We start from the raw sequence: 20361 nt of genomic DNA, 5'->3' as shown, positions 1-20361 counted from the left end.
TGTACCTGTTAGCAGTCCCAGTTCTCCCTTCCCCCTAGCTCCTGGCAACCACTGATCTACTTCCTGTCTCTCTGGGTTTGCCTATTCTGGACATGTCCTATAAATGGAATGACATATGGCCTTTTGTGGTCTGGCGTCTTTAAATCTTGCATCACTTAAGTTATAGTGTATACTTCATTTTTTAATTGCTAAATAATATTCTGTTACAGGGATATACTACATTTTGTTTATCTAGTAGTAGGTTGATGGAAATTTGGTATAATCCCCATAGTTTTACATGGCTAGGCCAAAGCCAGAATGAGAACTTGGGTGTCTGACTCTCTCCCTGGTCCTGTTTTTTACTACCCCAACACTGTTTTTCATAACCTCTGGCATATGTGTTGCATTAAGAGTAGTGATTTGCTCAAAGAAACCCTTACAACCCGACTAATAACTACTCTTAGAAGATTTTATACCTTTATGGAAATTTTTCCAGGGTGGAAAAAAAATACACAACTCAACAAAACGAAATCTAAACGCTGTAGAAAAGTTGTGCTGAGAACCAAGTTTAATTTTCATTTACTAGACTCCAGTTGACTGCTTTTACCTGTTCATCTCACTGTATTACACAGAACAGCCTGAGATCTGTGTGGTACCCTTGATCTACCTGGCTTTCACGTGTAAGTTCATTACCATGGTTTATAAACCAGGATCAAAGAAAGTTTTTATTGATTCTGGAGGTGGTTTGAGGACCCCTCTCTCTGTTCACTCTACTTCATGGTAGAAATTCTTCTTCAGTGAGACTAGCGCTGTCATTGCATTAACCTGACCGTTAGGTGCGGGTGATAACGTGGCTTTGGCCCAGAACTTAGTACATTTCAAACACAGCTGGTCACCTCTCCTTATAACCTGGCTCCTTCTTGCATACGGACTGCCCCAGCTCTCAGGTCTGAGCTGCAGGCCTGGGGAGAGAGCAGCTAGCTTGGCATACTTGAAAAAGTTCTCCGCTTTTCACTTATTGAGGACATTGGCTTTCTCTTTGTGGGCACATGAAGACTGGAAGCAGGTCCAACTCGTTAAGGGTTTGGTTGTTGACATTCTTTGCTTGTGACCCAGTGATGTGTAGAATGTGGCAGCGTTCCACGGTGAAGGCATTTTCCTGGGTTCATCTGGGGTTTGCGTGTCCTTAGCTTGGGTGGCATGAGTGGAGGGTCTAGCCTAGCCTGGTTTCCTGACTTGGATCAAGTGTGGGTTTTTCTGCTGAAGCTTTAATGGTCCTGAACACCACCAATTACTTATCTCGTTGGGTGTTCTGTCTATGGTTAGTCCTTGAGATCTGGAGCCGTTCTTGTGGGTCAGGCTTCACTCGCTTCATCTCATTTATGCAATTTCCTGCTTCTGAGCGTTTGCTGCTCCTCAAGTGCATGAAACGCAACCCAAGCCGGGCTTGTCTGCTTTGAGCTAAGCATCCCTCTCCCCTCTCACTTTTCCTGGTTGACACATTTTCCAACAGGCTTCTTGGTCCCAGTCACCCCATGTCTGCATGTTTCTCATTATGTTGGGGTTCCTCTTAATGCGATACCCCGACTGAAAATGACACTCCTTGTGCGCCAGGAACCACCCGAACTAGAACTATTATCAGGAAGTGAACTTGACGCGCGTTCAATGTAGCGGACCGTTGACCGCTTATCGGTTGCATCTTGATCCCAGCCGGCACCCTCCCCCTCTGCTCTCTTCTCACTTCAGTGCTGTGAGGCAGAGGTCCTTCTTCTGCAGCTGATACTTTGATCCTAAGAGCAGAACCTCACATTTCTCCTCAGTCTGTTTCAGCTGTTCTTTCCCCCGGGGACTTGCAGAGTAATTGTGGCAAAAGCATATGAATGGAGGAGTGCCTGGCTGGCTCAGTCCGTGGGTCCTGCGACTCTTGATATCGGTGTTGTGAGTTCAAGCCCCACATGGGGCAGGTTCACTTAAAAAAAATTTTTAGGGGCGCCTGGGTGGCTCAGTGGGTTAAGCCTCTACCTTCAACTCAGGTCATGATCTCAGGGTCCTGGGATCAAGCCCCACATCAGGCTCTCTGCACAGCAGGGAGCCTGCTTCCCCCCCCTCTCTCTCTGCCTGCTTCTCTGCCTACTTGTGATCTCTCTCTCTCTCTCTGTTAAAAAAAAAAAAAAAAAAATTTTATAGGGGCACCTGGGTGGCTCAGTGGGTTAAAGCCTCTGCCTTCGGCTCAGATCATGATCTCAGGGTCCTGGGATCAAGCCCCATGTTGGGCTCTCTGCTCGGTGGGGAGTCTGCTTCCTCCTCTCTCTGCCTGCCTCTCTGCCTACTTGTGATCTCTCTCTGTCAAATAAATAAATAAAATCTTAAAAAAAATTTTTTTATAAACTATGTGAATGCGAGGCTTGCGTAATTCTAATACAAGGCATCGTTGAGGAAATGGAGAATTACTGCCTTTTTTAATCCCATGTTAAGATTGGCTCTGTGACTAGAAAAGTCCATTTCTGACTACCTACTGTAGGGTGTTTTCTTTAGTAATGTCTAGTTCATGGGGGTTTTGGTTTGTTCTGGGGTTCTTTTGCACATCAGCAATTATGTAGATTAAAACAATGGCATATTGAGCCTCTGTAAGAAGCTCAGTACCTCGGTTACCTGGGCAGGTGGGTAAATCACACGGGTCCCGTGTGGGCTGCTGAGTGCATCAGCCCAATGCACTAGTCAAGAACGCTGTTCTGGGGGTGTTAACCGGCACGTCTGTGTTTGTTGCAGTTACCTGGCTGAACAGTGCTGGAATGGCGGCTTCATCTACCTGATCATGCTGCGCCGGTTCAAACACAAAGTCCACTCTCCTTACAATGGCAGCAGTAGCAACAGCTCTGAACCAGGAGAGACACCGACCTTGGAGCTGGGTGACCAAGCTGTGAAAAAGGGAAAACGAGCAAGAAAGTTTGGAGTCATTTCCAGGCCTTCTCCCCAGAAGGCCACTGAAGAACCCAAGAGCGGTCCTGGCTGTGAGTTGGACAATGACCCCATCTCTGAGTCGGACAACGGCCCAGACCCTGAACTTGGAAATGGTCATGCTTTTGAGCTAGAAAATGGCCCAGAATCTCTCAAGGAGCTGGCTGGATCCCATCTAGACAGTTCAGAAGCAGACAGAGGGACGGAGCATAGCATTCCAAAGACAGATGCTTCTCTACCCACAAGCAATGACAAACGCCGCTTCTCAAAATCTGGGAAGACAGACTTCCAATCGAGTGACTGCCTGGCACGGGTAAGCTTTGCTTTGATTATAGAGCCTGAATTTTAAAAGAAATACTGTTGAAGTTGCTTTTAAGGCTTAGAAAATATATCTAAGATGGCCTTGTATTTAGAAGCCAACACATTTATTATGATAAATTGTCGGAGGACAGAACAGTAACAAAAAAAAAAAATTCAAGTCATTTTGTCCTACTTAAATAAAGAGCTAGTTGAGTGGTGCTAAGTGGAAAATTCAAGCCTTCTGTGGTATAATTTGAGTCATATGAGCCCCAGATAAAGTACTTGAACTGCATCATTATTTATCACTGCCGTCCCCAGTGGAATTGCCACGGCAAGGCCAAGGATTCCTGGTGGCAGCTGATAGCATGAACCTTCGAGCCTCAGCACTACGCAGGAAGGATGTTCACCATGCAGAGAAGCATCTGCTTTTCTTTTTAACACTTCAAAACCAGTGGCATATTTATGGGTTCATGTTATTAAATTGCTGAATTCCAGCGAAGTTTGGAAATTTCACAGAAGTCTCTGATACTATGATATCCAGCTGTGATGGTCAGGGTTAGTCTTCCCTAAAGACAAAGCAGATGTGGTATACTCTGAATGGTGCTGGGTACACTTCTAGCCCCAAACCACCTCCTTCGTTATAACCAGCATTCTCTCTTGAAGTGAAATAGCTCTAGGGTAAGCATGTTCCTTCCAAGATTCCTCTTGGCACATATTCTTGTGGGTTCCTAATGAAGCAGTTACTTGCTACGTGGTTTCTGATTGGTTTCCTCTCTGAGTCCCTCCATGAGACACCCTTTTGGGATGAAAGAGAAAGTTGGAAAGATAGAAAATGGGCACAGAAGAAGTATCAAGTTCAGCTTTGCATACTGCTGAAATGGTGCCCTGGCAGTGAATAGAATTTCTAGTAAGTCTGTTTCACGCATATCTCTGTAATCACAGCTGATCTGCTTAATGAGAGGAGAGGAATTAAAATAACCCCTCTCTCGGGGGACCGTGTTCCTTCATCGGAGGTTCTCAGTGATCTTCATAAAGCCTTACCCAGAGGAGGCATGATTTGTAGATGGAAGGTGTAAATGAAGGAGAAGAAAAAAGTAATGTCTCTATCAATGATTCTCTACAAACTTTATGGTCCCTCTCAAAAAAGAATTAAGGGCAATAAGATTATAATGTGTTTCTTATTGGTAATACTCTACTTGGATATGACTTTTTCTCCAAATGATTAAATTATGAATACACAGAAAGCCTACAGTGAGTAAGTTAGGGAGTGTTGGTTCTCTTAATCATTTTGAAGGTTTAAGTTCCAGAAGAGATTGAATCTCATATATAGTCCAAAGAACAGGATTTCATTTGGAAATAATTTGGAAATGACTTTAAAAGGAAAAAAAAGCGTTTAAGAGGCTACTATTCTCTGCTCATCTTAACTAAAGGCTGTAACATAAAATTGAATTTCTGGATTAGACTATCTGAAGGCTACACGTATCAGAGTTTCTTTGCCTGGTTTTTGCACTCAAGGTCAAATGCCCAAGAAGACATAAATGAAATGGTGATTTAAAAAAAAAAAAACAAACTAGGTCTTTTGCCTTTGGGACATTTTTCTAAAACCACGTGCCAACAGAAAGAAGAGACCTGCCCTCTGGAATTTGCATTCTTCATAACTATCTGTAATCTGTAGGCTGAGTATTGACCCTGGGTTATACTTTCCATCTTAGAAAGTCAGCATGGGCCACACATCCTTTCAGGCATGAATATATTTTAGCACCCTTTTCAACCCCAGAAGCATCATCGTTTGATGCACATACCCCGGATTGATTGAGTTGGCAAGATGTAGGTCTTCATAGCTTCCCCCACATCCAGGTAGCACCCAGATTGGAACCAGTAGACCGTCACAGAAGGTCCTGTAGGTTCTTGGGCTGAGGAGATTTTTATTTTTACTCTGGGATGAGCCCAAGGTCATACTAAAATGGAATTTCCAGGAAAGCAAAAATTAGGTATTTACCTCTTAAGCCCTTGGGGTAAAAAATTCCATTCCATTTGAATAATGGGAGATTAAACATGTCAGCATTGTTCTGTTTCTGCTTTATTAATGATTTAATATATCTACAAAGACTTAATAAATTACAGAAAAGGCTTATAATGATTCAGCCCATTTTTGTTTGTCAGATGCTTCTTTTTCATAGACTGTTATTTGTAACATGAAAATAAATCTTCAGTCTTTGTTTTCATATCCTCTTTCCCTTTAACAGAATTATAGGACACGTTTCCTCTAATAAATATCTTCTTTTTAAAAAGCCATATGTTTCTATAAAATATTAACACATAATAATACATTTGCAACCAGATTAATCTTTTAAACTATAAAAGTGGGCCCATTGTCTAAAACATAATCTCTTAGGACATAGATAAGAAATTTTAGAACTGAGGTCAGAGTTCCTTACTCCCTGTCTAGGGAAGACCATTGCTCATCCAAGGGGAAAGTTCTTGCAAGCCTGTTTACTACAGATGTGTGTTTTTCTAATGCGGCATGGTCAAAAATACATACAACTTAGTCACATCACAGTGAAAAAAAGAATCCTACTGTTTGCCAGCCAGGCAGATTTATTCATAGCTGGTGTGTGTGTCTATGGGTCCATTTGTGGTCTCCCCCTAACGCTTGTAATTCACCCTGTACAGTATCAGACCTCTCCCCTAGACCCTCAACAAGGCTGCCCCAGGCCTGAATCTGCAGGAAAAGGAAACTCAGAAGGCAAGTCACACCCAGGACATCTCCTGAGTCCTCCCTGATGTTTGCGTCAAGCAGAAACAGTACGAGGATGGTCCCAGTCTAGTAAGCCTCTCCATGGTCACTGGATGAACTTCTATCCTTCTATGTGGTAATGTCTCTCCTCAGTCCGTGTCTGCTCCTTTACCTCTCTCCTGCGCCCTCCACCCCGAGCTTTCCACCACCAGCCTATAGTACATCTCCATCTTGCATATCTCACATCATGCCTAAAACTCGATGCATGACTTTCCCGCACCGCCAAGCCGGCACTGGTATTCCAGGTCCCGCCACCTGTAAAGTTGCCCAAGCCAGAAACCTGAGATTCCAACTAGCAGTCTCTCACCTGGTTTGTCTAGAACTTTCCCTGGTTTTGTGCAGACAAGCCCACATCCCGGGAAATGCCTTCATCCCAGCAAATTGGAACAGTTGGTATCCTGCAGTCAACTGGAATGCTGCCCTCTTTCTTTCCCCCTGTCCGGCTGATCACCAAGTCCTGTCCGCCCTGGCTCCCCTTGGGGTCTCCCCACACACCTCACTCCTCTCTCCCACTCCTGCAGCTCTCTGTCTGGGCCAAGCTGCTTTCATTTCCCACGTGGGTGGTCATAGTATTCTGCTGCCCATCCCACTGTCCAGTGTCATCCCGTTATCCGCTGTCCCCACGGCAACCAGAGAGACCTTTCTAAAGAGCGCATCAGGCGCACACGTGCGCGCTCACACACTCCACAGCATAAGCCCTCTGGGTGGGTCCACTTTACCTTCAGAGTAATACCTGAACTCCGTAGCTCGGTGAGGCTCAGGAGGTCTTTCACTGTCTGATCCCTACCTAACCTTTTGCCTTCGTCTCTCACTGCTTTGTTCCTGCCCTGTTTGGGCTGAATTAGCCACAATTTTTTCCGAAAGACTGTGCTCACTGTCTCCTCTGAACCTTTGCTGCTCTTGCTATCCGGTTTCTCCTCCCCTCCCCCGTGCAGCTTAGCTTCTTCCATTTCTGGGGGACAAAACACCATGACACACTCCTCTAGGAGGCTTCCGTGACCCTTCTGCCATCTGTCCCATCTCTAGATATCTCCTCTTTGGGCTCCTGCGGTGCCCCTTCTCGGTCTTCATCAATGCATGAATCCCACATACTCCAATTACCGTGTGGCCTGTCGTGTCGCCAGTAGACTTGGAGGGCAAGGACCTTTTTATCTTTGTGTCCTGGCTCATTGCCTTGCACCTGTAGGTGCTCTGCAGATGTTTAGTAATGAAGGCATCTGGAAGCTCTGGGCCTGAGAGATGGGACACCAGGTTCTACCCCTAGTTCTTCCTCCCCCAATCTGTGGCCATCAGGCTGCCCCGTTCTTCCTCTGAGCTTCCATCTCCTCACCCATAAACTGAACATTTTGGTCTGATGACTCCAGAACCACAGCTCTGACATGGGTCACATATCTTTTCATTTCTGACTGATCGTTGTAAATAAGAAGGGACAGACAAACAGCCTCAAAATCTATGTCTGCAACTAGCGCCAGATGATTTGCTGTATTTGCAGTAAAATTCTAGTTGGATGATGTTTCTTCTCACATTTGGAGAAAAGATGCGATTGTGAAATATTATTTTTGGTTCCAGCAGAAGATGAGGTCATTTAAATGCTGCTGAGACAGCTCCCTTTAATGTACCACCTCTGTTTTGTAAATAAATCCCTTCTCTTTTTTTGCCTCTCTGAAGAGATGCCTGTGTGAGCATCATACAGTAATTGGCGTTTTATAGGAAAGGGTAGCACTTTGACAGCATTAATACAAAAGTCCATGGCAACCAGTTTTGCGTGTTTTGGCTTATTCTCAACAGGCTGACAGTCTCATTGCCCTTTAAGCCGGTGTAAAAGGAAGCAAAGGCTTGAGCCATCTGTCTAGACAGAATCTGTTTCAGAACTCAGTCGTCTCTACAACTGGATTGGGTGTTCACACGCTAAACATTGGCAAACATGCAGGTTTCCCATCTGGGCAAGCCTCTTAATGTCACTCTCAATAACTTCTGAAAAACCATAAGATTAGTATATAAACATCCTGAATTTGTTAATTCCGTGGAATTTATGCAATATTGTTATATGCTAGGCACTGTTCTAGTTGCTGGAGAACCCGTTGATAAATGAGAGACAAGGTTCTATCCCGGTGCATTTATCACAGAGAAGGGGCCACAAGCAATTAACAAGCAAATAGGTGAACCTAAACATTATGTGGTGAAACAGGTACTATAAATGAAACAAGCAGTAAAGTGAAAGGTGCCTGGGCTGCATCCTGGTGGGGAGTTAGCAGAAATAGGTACCAGTGAAGACCTCCTTAAAGAGGCAATGTTTGAGCTGAAGCCTGAGTGTCAGGAAAAGGAAGCCTTGCAAAATCTGGGGGCGGAATATTTCCAGGGAGGAGACAGCCCTTGCAGCTGTCCTAGGCAGGAGTGATGGAGTGTCCCCGGGGGCAGAGAGACCGAAGCACAGTGTGTGATGGAGAGAGCACGAGGAGGTGGTTTGGGAGCATGGGCGGGACTAGATGGAGAGGTTTGGGTGCGCCATCTCAAAGATTCAGACCCCAGTCTGAGTCTAGTAGGAGCTGTTGGAAGGTTTAAGCTGAGTGCATCATGATGTATGTATTTTAAAAGTTCACCCTAGAGGGGTGCCTGAGTGGCTTAATCAGTTAGGCAGCAAACTCTTGATTTCAGCTCAGGTCATGATATCTGGGTCCTGGGATCGAGCCCCACATCAGGCTCCATGCTCAATGAGGAGACTGCTTGAGATTCTCTCTCTCTTCCTCTGCCCCCGCTTATGTTTTCTCTCTCACTCTAAAATAAATAAATCTTTGGGGCGCCTGGGTGGCTCAGTGGGTTAAGCCTCTGCCTTCGGCTCAGGTCATGATCCCAGGGTCCTGGGATCCGAGCCCCGCATCGGGCTCTCTGCTCAGCAGGAAGCCTGCTTCCCCTCCTCTCTCTCTCTCTCTGCGCCTCTCTCCCTACTTGTGATCTCTCTCTCTGTCGAATAAATAAATAAAATCTTTAAAAAAAATAAATAAAATAAAATAAATAAATCTTTAAAAAAAAATTCACCCTAGATGTATAATGGAGAATAGGAGATTGTAGGCGAGCAAAAAATAAAAAGGGAGATCAGATTGGAGGCTACTGTACTAACCCAAGCTAGAGATATTGATGATCTTGGCAGCGGTGGTGGCCAGAGAGCAGAAGTAGATGGATGTGGGTGTGTTTCGCAAGTAGAACCCACAGATCTTGCTTACGATTTGCATATAGGAAATCGAGAGAGGAATCAAGGATAGCTTGTGGGCTTTTAGTTTGCATATCCTCTTTAGCTTAAGCAGATGATGGTGCCTTTTCCTTGGAGGTGGGAAAGCCAGGAGTGAGAGGGGGGCAGTCCTGTTTTGACCATTCTGAAGTGTGTTATTAGATACCCAAGTGGAATTGTAAGGGGGCAGTTGGAAATATACTTCATATTATCATATTTAAGTTGGCCTGTTGATTTTCTGCCAGTGCCAGGTTTAGCCTCATAAACTTCAGACGCCGATATTATTTGTAACTGAACACTGCTTTTATCCGTGGGCAGCTAGATTTAATGCCGACAGTTGGACAATTGAGACTGATAACATCTGCCTCTTTCTTCCTGTTTGTGCCTTCCTTTGTGTACCTCTGAACTCCTCATTAGATGATCAAGAAATTCCAGAGCAGGGAAACTTGCATGGACGTCTTTGAACTCCCCGCTTAGAGTTACAGTTATGGAGGGAAAAACTCATGCTACTGGATAAAAGTGAAAACGAAGATCTGCTTCTTGACTAGCATACTTGGGGGCTGTATTACAGATTGGTCATCCCTGCCCTCTGAAGCCATATTTTTTTTTAGATATGTGTTTTATTTTACATTCAGCCATTTGTGTGTGTATGGGTATGAAGAGGGCATGTGAGTGCTCCTAATGAAAACTGTCTTTAGTTCTTTCATAACGAGGATACATTAAGTCATTACTCTTCCTCCATGATCGTAGTTTTGCATGTTTCTTACCACAAGTTCTATTTCTAAAAGCATTTAAAAATGAGAAAGGATTGTGTATCAAGTATTGTCATACTCTCTGTGAACCATACGTAACATGTTCTGTTTAACAAAAAGATGGTAAGATGGGGGAGATGATGGTGCAGCTTGTAATGGGATGGATAGGCTTTTACTAATTGGGGCAAAAACCCAATGGATTTGCTCATTTCTGGACTCTAGTAATGTTCCCTGTTGCTTTGGGGAAAGGATTTCACAGCTTTTCTGTACTGGGCAAGGAAGGAACACTGTCCCATATCTTCAAGACCCTAGTAGCCATGGCATATCTTCCATGGAAAGAACATCTCAAGCCACCTTTATGTCCTAGTTTCTCAGCTACTTTGTTAGGCCTAGGGAGGCAGCCATAGGTCTACCCCTGTGCTCAAGTGGGATGCCCAGTAAGCCAGGACAACAGCTAGTCAGCACATCCCTGAATTTGTTCCCTTTGGGCTGTCTACTCGGCCACAGCGCCTCATATACTAGAAGTGTTGAAATTTGCCATCTCATCAGTAGCACTGACTCTCAAGGATGGCTTTTTGGAAATAGTGGAGCTGTGAGATGCTTTGAAGCCCAGGGACGTTATTTCTGAATGGAGAAGAGAAAAAGGTGTTCCAGAGGTCAGAGGCAACAAACCAAAAACCATGGAGTCCAAAGTGAAGTGACTGGATGATATAGGGATTGTTGACAAGTTCATGAACGACTGTGGTAAGCCAGTGACTTCTGAAGTTACATTTGGCCAGACAGGCATCGTTTGTCTGTGGTCAGCAGATGAGGGAGACCGTTGGCACCACTGCACGTTCCCGGAGCCGTGGACCCCCACGGAGCACGGCTGTCTGGAGAAAGCAGAGGATCCAGCAGGTCGCTGTCTGTTAATAATTTCCCCAGACATTCCTATTGCTGCACATCCATGACTGTTTAACATCTGGTTTTTTTACTATTGCATAAAGTTTCATTTTAGTCTCTGACGGTGTGTATTTCAGATTTTCTGAATACCTCACATTCTTCCTGTTTTGTATGCAGCTTAAATGGGAAGGTTGCCTCTTTCTAGGAGGAGGATGGCTTTGTCCATATTGGACCTTAATGGTTCCATCGGACCTTCGTGATGGATGAGGAAAGGACATGGTTTTTGTTTTATATGTTGAGGAATGCATTGTGACCAATACCCATAGATCTAGAGAGAAAAAGAACTTACAGGAGTTGCCTAACGTAAGACACCCCCCCCCAAAGTAAATCACCTTGGAAGGTTTTGCTTTCATTTCTCTGAAAAAGCAAGTATCTGAAGGAACTCAAACATTTTACATCAGCTCATGTCTGCATCCTCAGGGTAAAATAGGGAGTCAAGTGAAGAATTAACCAAAGCAGAAAAACTACCAGCAGTCCAGAGGACTTAGAGACACAATGAGTTTTTTTAAAGAATAGATTTTTATAAGGGTTGAAGCATGTTTTAATGTATTTAAAGAGTGTATAGACCAATGTCTATAGAAGCCAATAACAAGCTCATCAATTAATTTCCTGTTTTGGTTTCTCCCACCAAAGATCTCATTTTTATGTTCTACGGAGGTTTGAGATTCAATTCAACATGATGGGTTTTTTTTTTTTAATGATGTATAGTAGACACACAATGTTACATCAGTTTCAGGTGTAGAATGTAGTGATTGGGCAACTCCACATTATGCTACACTCACCGCAACTGTAGCTACCATTTGTCACAATGCAACACTATTACAGTACCATTGGATATATTACAGTATGATGGTTCTACCATATGTATGTGCATATACAGATAATGTAACGTTACCAGTCAACATTTATTATTTCTCTACTAGGTGCCAGAAGCATTGCTGCTTCCATAAATATCTCATTTACTCCTAATGACAAACCTGAAAGTATTCATAATTATCCCCACTTTAGAGGCAAGGAAAGGGTTTTAGGCATAAAGACTTTCATCAGTACTAAGTGGCAGAGCTGGGCTCAAATTAGTTGACGTCTCCCAGCACCAAGGCCTATCTTTGCCTTCCTTTCATCTTCCTTTATTAATTAGTAGCCGTGTGTAAATAAATGGAACCCAGACACAGCCAGTGTTTACACACACAATGGTGTCCGGGTTTCAGGCAGAAGAAGCTTTATTTAACAGCATCCCGGTCAGGAAATTGGATAATCACTTTTGCCATCCAATATTATAGCCACTTGCCACAGGTAGCTATTTAATTTAATTAAAACCAAATGAAGTAAAACATTTAGCATCTCAGTTGCTACTACCCACATTTCAAGCACTCTATAGCCATATGTGGCTAGTGACTCCCTGTTGGATTGTGCAAATATAGAACATTTCCGTCATCATAGAACATTCTGTTAGACGGGACTGGCAGCTACAGACTCCGATCCAGCACACAGAGCTTTTTCTTCTGCGGTCATCTGCAACACCTGTTGACAATTGATGGGTATTTGGCTTGACCTAACAGTTCCACTCTCCTGGGTCAACGCCATGTGTCTGTCCATATACTTCATAGTGTGCTCACTCTTTCTTCCAAGGAGGAAGTTGGCCGGATATGGAAGATGGAGCTGCTTAAAGAATCGGATGGGCTGGGAATTCAGGTTAGTGGAGGCCGAGGATCAAAGCGCTCACCTCACGCTATCGTTGTCACTCAAGTGAAGGAAGGAGGTGCCGCTCACAGGTGACTAGATAACTCTCCCTTTTTCTCTGCCTCCTCATCCTCTCCCTTCCCTTCCTCCGGGTGTAGGACTCTTCCACTTGGTCAAAGCCCTGGTAATTACGGTTCATATAAAATATGCTGGAGCATGGAAGAAAATCAGGCATGAGCAGTTCCAATTAAACACACCTCTGGGCACAGGAAGTGGGTAATTTGCTGGAGATGGTGCAGGCTCCTCTGAATCAGGAGAAGAAATCAGATTTCTTTCTAATCTGTTTTGAGTTTCAAGTGATGGCTACTTATCCTGACTTTTGAGATACTGGTAATATGTGGTTCCCTATTAAAATCATGCTACACAACAGAACACCACATTTCTGACATCTTAACCCCCATAAGATCGTGGCTAATGACTTGAGAAAGTAATTGCTTTTAAATGTGACCGCAGTTCATGTGCTGTGTCAGGTCCACCAGGATTCAACACACAGTTATATACGTGTGTCATGGAGATGCCAAGGGGAAAAAAGTAAATGTGAATTTTTCTTCTTGTGACCTGAACAATTCATACTTCAAAACATGTTTTTTAATCTTAGCTATCGTCTTCAGTAGGAAGAATGACAGTGCTTAGGCAGAGCATGTACAAAGAAGTCCATTTGGAGTTATAAGGATGCAACTGTCCCAAACTGTACATATGCTTTTGCCTTGCTAGCTGATTGCTTCTGTGTATATGGGGTGTCTACTGTTGGCAAGGCACGCTGGGGTGGATGCACATGTGTGTGCCCTCACGTATGCAGTAGGTGTATAAAGGTAGAGTTTCCCAGATGAGGGAGGTAAACCTAGTTGGGAATTTGGGGTTCAGTCCAGGTACCATCATTATAAGGGGGATAGGGCAAACCAGAGTGGCGTTGGCCTGCCTTAGACCGAGACGGCTTTGAAAAATATATCTCATGAAGTGGACCTGAAGGAACCAGAGGCAAAGATTGGAAGACAAAGGAGAGGTCAAGGGTACAAACTATCAATGTGTGTCATGTCCCAATTCTAGTCTCAGAGTAAGATGCTAACAACTAGAGATACGAATGACTGCACTTGTCAGTTACCTGGGCAACAGTCATTATGGAAGGATTAAGACCTTAGTTTTTATCCAGAAAAGCATCACTAAATTTCCCACATGAGATATGCTTTGAGGAACTCCCATCAGATAACCGTTTTCCCACTAATCCTAGATCTTAGGTTCTAGCATGTCTTTGGAAAGTTGACAATTGGGAAATTCCTGTTCCCAGAGATAAACTTATATAGAACTGTTCTTGTCTGTTTTCTATGTGGGCTGTTTCTAGTGGGTTTCACCATTTTCTCTTCACCCTTAGCCTGGAGTTGTGTGCATGTGTCTCTCTGCTTCTGGAGTATATAATTCAAATGTGGGGCATTCTAGCTACTAACAGGAGATGAGACGAATGGAATTGAAAAGGGAAATAAGAAAAAGGAAGGGGGTAGGGATGGTCTTGAGTAAGTTCAAGAACACTGGTCAGAACTTTGTATTCTGTTTTAGTCCTGAATCCCTCTCTTTCTTGGTGGCCACCCACACGCCTCCTTGAGGTTCTCTGTTTGCTTCCTATTCCCCTTCTCTTTTCAGTCTAAGCAACTAAAAGGGTTCTTAGCATTTTTCTGCTTTAGGGATTGTTGAAGGACAGAAATCAGAGGCTATCAGAAGTCTCCGATGCCTCCTATCTTCGTGAAAGCCTAAATTCATGGAAAAGATTATAATGCATGCCCTAGAGAACTGAGAGGAAAACTAATGAGGGAGGAAAGGATGGAGAGAAGCTGGTTGATTTGCTGAAAGAAACCAAGGTGGAAAGAGTCGACACATTGGAGAGAAAGCTGCGTGAATCTAGGAATATTGCAGACAGGCAAAGGTCCCTGAGCAGCACCTTGGGTGTTGATGGAAAGCCTTCAGAGGGGATGGTGGAACCCTAGGCTTAGGGATCACCTCCCTCAGATTTCCTGTCCCATATTTAGCAACGGAGATGAAAAACCTTTGGCCCCTTTGGGATCATGGAGAACTAGACCATTGGAGGTTCAAGGGGAACCCACTGGACTGTTGATCCATCATGATTGAGGACACCTGCACGATGCCCTGGCAAGTGTGCCACCCCAGGCCCTTGACCCCGCCTAGTGCAGGCAGCCCCAGCCCAGTGGGAAGGAAGCTTTCAGTTAGTTATAATTCACTTTGGAGGAATAAAGGAACACATTTGTAGACCAGGTCTGATACCTGCAATAGCAGTCCGTTGGTCAGTCTGGTCAATTTTGTATTCATCCTCCTGAGGAAGCCAGGCTGTAGGATGGAAATGGCGGTGAGAGGCTCTATCCTCAAGGTCCTATAACTGCGTGTGTGTTGGGAGCGGGGGAACCACAAGCACACGCACATCTGTAGCACACCAGGTGCCACAGAGGAAATCTGGCCAGGGCCATGTCACCTGGAAAGAGAGAGGACAGCAGGTTAGAGAAGGCTTTCTGTTGAGTCTAAGATACCTTTGTCTGGGGCGCTTAGCTCAGACTGAGCTGCCAACTCAGTTGCGAGGACAGGATGGCGTTAGGATTGAGAATGGATGGAATGACTAGACTATCCAAAAACCTTGGGGGTCTCAATTCCTCTGTCATTGTGTCCCCCTGTACCGGAGGCATTTCATTAAGGTTGATGCAGGGAATGGTAGTGACTTAAGAGCTTGCTCGCTGCCAGGTGATCGTGTGAAATCATGGAGCTTCCCTAGGTGGGCATCGGGACCCAGCCAGACGAAAGGAAACGTCCCAGCCCAAACTATCACTGGCCATCTCTGCTTTTTCCTTAGCCTGATTTTAACTGTGCCCTCTCATGACCCTCCCCAGCTCCAGGAGAATGTCCCTTCTCAAGTCCAGAATATCTTGACAAGGGATTTTTTTCCCCCCATCTCCATTTCCTCAGGGACGGCAGACTGTCCTTAGGAGATGAGCTGCTGGTAATCAATGGTCACTTACTGGTGGGGCTCTCCCATGAGGAAGCGGTGGCCATTCTCCGCTCCGCCACTGGAATGGTTCAGCTGGTGGTAGCCAGCAAGGTAGGTAGTTTGTTTTTGGTTTTAGTTTTTAATATTTTTAATATTAAAATCGGTGGTGAATTTGGATTTGAGCCCTCCCCCCACACACTCACACACACTTTGTGCCACACACACTCACTCCACACCTACTTGCAAGTTTACCGGGGCCATTTAAATGGCCGTGATTCTCCAGGACAAGCCCATGTGAGCGGCCTTGAGCTGAAATATTTAGTAGATGGAAGAGCAGTAATAGGACTAAGGAAATGGGGTGGGGGGTGGTAGGGAGGACAGAAGGACAAGGTAGAGAGAGTAGCACCTCTTCCAGGGAGAAGCCAAAGAGGAGACATGGATGTCCACTGGGCGGCAGGGATGCAGGAAAGGTGTGGAGCTGCACCTCTCCCAGGTCCCGGAGGAGGAAAGGGTGCCAATGTCCTGGGCCCCCAGCATCCACTTCGTCCCCTGGTGTCACCAGCCTCAGTGCCCTGGATGAAGGCTGCAGGCTTCTTCAGTAGTGTGACCAGAAAGAGGAGGACCTGAGCCCACTTGCTTCTGCTCCACGGTCCCCTCTGCTGTTGATAAGACAGGAAAGCGCCCACAGGCCTCAGGAGTTAGTGCGAGGGAGCTACTAGGCCTCGTTCTCATGCATGGAAGCACTGATGGGAAGCCACCCCAGTCCTAACCCTTCACAGCAACACACTCTTGCCAGTAGGACTCATTCTTTCCTCATTATACCTAGTACTTTTTTGAACCTAACATCCACAGGTTTTTCTATATTTTCTCTCTTAGATTACAAGGTATGTTGCCTATTTTTGGAGTATTTAATAATTAGAATATTTTGAACTATCTGAAAAGTCTGTTTTCCTCCTTTTACACCTGTCACCAGTCTGTTAACCTGGACTCTCGGGCTTCCAACAGCAACACAGATCCTTGGCACAGACTTGGGAGGAAGGGTTGGCATTGAGGCCCTGGAGGCAGGGGTTGAGACCGTCTCCACTCACAGGCCCACTCCTCCCCTCCCAGAGATACCATGGGGCGCCCTGGTGTCTCCTCAGTAGGGACAGGAAGGGGAGCAGAACAGGAATGTTCCCTCTCAGTCTGTTGAATTCCATAAGAAGGAAATGCTGCAAGGGAAGGACAAGCAAGTTCCCTTTCAGCCAGAGGTGATGGGGTTTGAAAAGCACCATCGGGTCTTAAACACTCACACAGACTGAGGCCTGTGTTTGCACAGCCCACCTCCCCACAGTGTGTGGCTCAAGAATGGGGGGTGTGGGGTGGGGGGATTTCCTGCACAAGCATACCATGGCCACCAAACCTTTTTTCTATACTGACTTCTTTCTCCTGCTACTTCGGAAAATGGGGAAGAGAAAACCTTTTCTAGGTCAAGCTGTTTCCCACAAACACATGAACACAAAGAAATCATAAAATAAAAACAAAAAAGGTCCACTCATCACTTGCTTATACCATACATAAAAATAAATTTAAAAATGGATGAAAGACCTTAATGTAAGACAGGAAACCATCAAAATCCCAGAGGAGAGCACAGGCAGCAACTTCTTTGGCCTCGGCGGTAGCAATTTCTTACTAGACACGCCACCACAGGCGAGGAAAACAAAAGCAAAATGAGCTATCGGGACTTCATCGAGATAAAAATCTTCTGCACAGCAAAGGAAACAATCAACAATTAAAAGGTGACTTACAGAATGGGAGAAGAAATTTGCAAATGACATATCTCATAAAAGGTTAGTATCCAAAATCTACAAAGAACTTCTCAAACTCAACACCCATAAAAACAAACAACTCGGTTAAGAAATGGGCAGAAGACATGAATAGACACTGTACCAAAGAAAACATCCAGATGGCGAACAGACACATGAAAAGATGCTCAACATCACTCAGCATCAAGGAAATACAAGTCAAAACCACGATGAGATATTACTTCGCACCTGTTAGGGTGGCTAAAATTAACAACACAGGAAACAACAGATGTCGACGAGGATGTGGAGAAAGGGAAACTTTTCTTATACTGTTGGTGGGAATGCAAACTGGTGTAGCCACCCTGGAGAATAACATGGAGGTTCCTCAAAATGTTAAAAACAGAATTAACCTACAGTCCAGCAATTGCAGTACTAGGCATTTATCCAAAGGATCCAAAAATACAGATTTGATGGGGTATATGCACCCCAGTGTTTATAGCAGCGTTATCAACAATAGCCAAACTATGGACAGAGCCCAGATGTTCATCGACTGATGAATGGATTAAGAAAATGTGGGCCCGTGTGTGTGTGTGTGTGTGTGTGTGTGTGTGTACAATGGAGTATTACTCAGCTATCAAAAAGAATGAAATCTTGCCATTTGCAACGACAGGAATAGAGCTGGAATGTATTATGCTAAGTGAAATAAGTCCGTTAAAGAGAGACAAATACCATATGATCTCATTCATATGGGGAACTTAAGAAAGAAAATAGATAAGCATATGGGAAGGAAGAAAAGGAAAAAGAGAGGAAACAAGCCATAAAATACTCAACAGTAGAGAACAAACTGAGGGTTGACTGAGGGAGATGGGTGGGGGATGGGCTAGAGGGGTGATGGGCATTAAGGAGGACACTTGTGAAGATGAGGCTTGGGTGTTGTGTGTAAGTGATGAATCACTGCATTCCACTCCAGAAACCAGTATTGCGCTACCTAAAATGTAAATAATAATAAGTCGACTCATTGGTAAGCATAATTAAGGAGCATACAAGGGGGTTTTGAAAGCTGGTTTCCTGGATGATGCCTGATCTGTGATCTCACTCACTGGCTCAAAGAATGGACATTAACATGTATCAGGTATCCACAGGGTACAGGGGCTTTCTCCCTCTGATCTCATTTAATTCTTGAAACCCCATGAGAGAGGTATTAGTTCTTTTTATTCAGAAGATGACATTAACATCTAAGTGGTTAATTCATTTCCCTGGAGGTCACACAAGCAGTGGGGGGCAGAAACAGGTTTCATCGTGGACCCATAGGTTTCATCGTGGACCCGTAAGTTTCATGCTTCTTCCTGTACGGAAAGCTGCCTCTTATCAAATAAGATATGAAGGACATGGAGCCAATGGCATTAGAGAAGGGTAATGTGTTCCTGCCGGAGGCTTTGACTTTAGGGACATGCACTCGACCTACTGCCCTTGACCAACTGCACTGAGCAATAGGCCTAAAGATGACCAGACCGCAAAGAGGTGATACCCTTCATTTCTTCCCACAGGCTCCGCTCACGGCTAGGTGATACGTTGCTATAGCAGCTGCCCGCTGTTTGTTCCTAAACTGAATCCCCACCCTCTAAGACGCTCAACCACCTTGGAGAGAAAAGTCTTTCCACACCTCTTGGCATCCGTGCCTCTTTGTTACCCAACAAGAGCACGCAATCCAGAGTCTTTGTTTTGTCTTCACATTTGAAGGGGCGGGGAGAGCATTTGATTTGCTGAGTACAAAGAATAATAAAAAATGTAAATTATTATTGTAGGAAGTAGTCACTTTGTCACCAAACTTTAGGACATTGTTTTGAAAATATAACCATGACTGTCTTCGGGACAGGCTGTCTCATGTCTCCATACAAATAGGTTGTTTGCTTGTGCATAAGAGCTTAGAAAGGTTTTGTCAAATGAATGAAATCAGAATTTCCCAGTGTGCTTTGCTATCCCAGGAAGCACGTGCTATCCACACAGATTTCTCTCTCTCTTTAGCACTCTCAGATTTTATTAGCAAGTAATATGCATTTATTATGTCTATGTAGAAAACCTAGAGGAAAAGGAAGATAACATTTTCATAACACCACCAGTACTTCTACCCATTACCTGATCTGTCTATCCAGGCGTGTTTTCTATTTTTAACAGACTCAAGCACAACGAGACAGAATGCCCCTGGGCATCAGAGCCAGCACAGCCCTTTAAAAGTTGCGTGTCTTGAACAAGTTGTTGCATTTTTTTTTAAACCTTGGTTTTCTCACCCGGACGGTGAGAATCAGTAACTACTTCATGGAATGTCAGGGAGATTAAGTGAAATGTAAAAGCCCGAACAATGCAGCTGGTTGCAAGAAGCACTTGGAGAAACGGTTATCACATATTATGACACCCGGCTAATTGTTAACGTCCATTAATAAAATGATAATACTGTTTTTCACCTGCTTTTTCACTAAGTAGCATGCCATAAGAATCTTTCCGCATCAGAAAGTGCATTTCTGTGGCACCATTTCTAATGACCGTGGAGTCTTCTATCCTGTGGCTGTTGTGCCATTTACTCACGAGCTGGGACCTTCATCTCTTTTAAAAATTCGTTTCCATTAATGGTCTAGTAGAGCTGACCTCACAGAAGAGGGCTGAACTCACTTTTTGCTTCATAGCTTTTTCCTTCCCTGAGGTAGGATCTAACTATAGTATTCACACTTACTGACCTGACATGAAGGAGCTTTGGGTGCCTACAAGGTGGGACGCGTGTCAAACTAGTAACAAACGTCACTGTCACCAGGCGCCCACTCACAAATGGTCTTTAATAACACCCGTTGTTGAAGATGGGTGTCTTCTGTTATTCTCCTTTCTGTCAAGCCCCGGGGAATATGGCG

At 44.5% G+C, this 20361-nt stretch overlaps 1 protein-coding gene across 1 annotated transcript in view; it reads left to right on the top strand.

Annotated features, from left to right (window-relative positions):
- The window catches only part of LOC111141151 (PDZ domain containing 2), a 222257-nt gene that overhangs the window by 129926 nt on the left and 71970 nt on the right, over positions 1-20361 (top strand). The window contains exons 2-4 of the mRNA XM_022493511.1: positions 2749-3250; positions 12584-12726; positions 15656-15788. Of these exons, the coding sequence (XP_022349219.1) occupies positions 2749-3250; positions 12584-12726; positions 15656-15788 (778 nt within the window). The remainder of the gene's footprint in view (positions 1-2748; positions 3251-12583; positions 12727-15655; positions 15789-20361) is intronic.

The sequence above is a fragment of the Enhydra lutris genome, unplaced genomic scaffold (assembly GCF_002288905.1).
Source record: "Enhydra lutris kenyoni isolate GAN:26980312 unplaced genomic scaffold, ASM228890v2 scaffoldscaffold5, whole genome shotgun sequence".
NCBI classification, from domain to species: Eukaryota; Metazoa; Chordata; class Mammalia; order Carnivora; family Mustelidae; genus Enhydra; species Enhydra lutris.
This window is presented reverse-complemented; position numbering and strand designations above follow the sequence as displayed.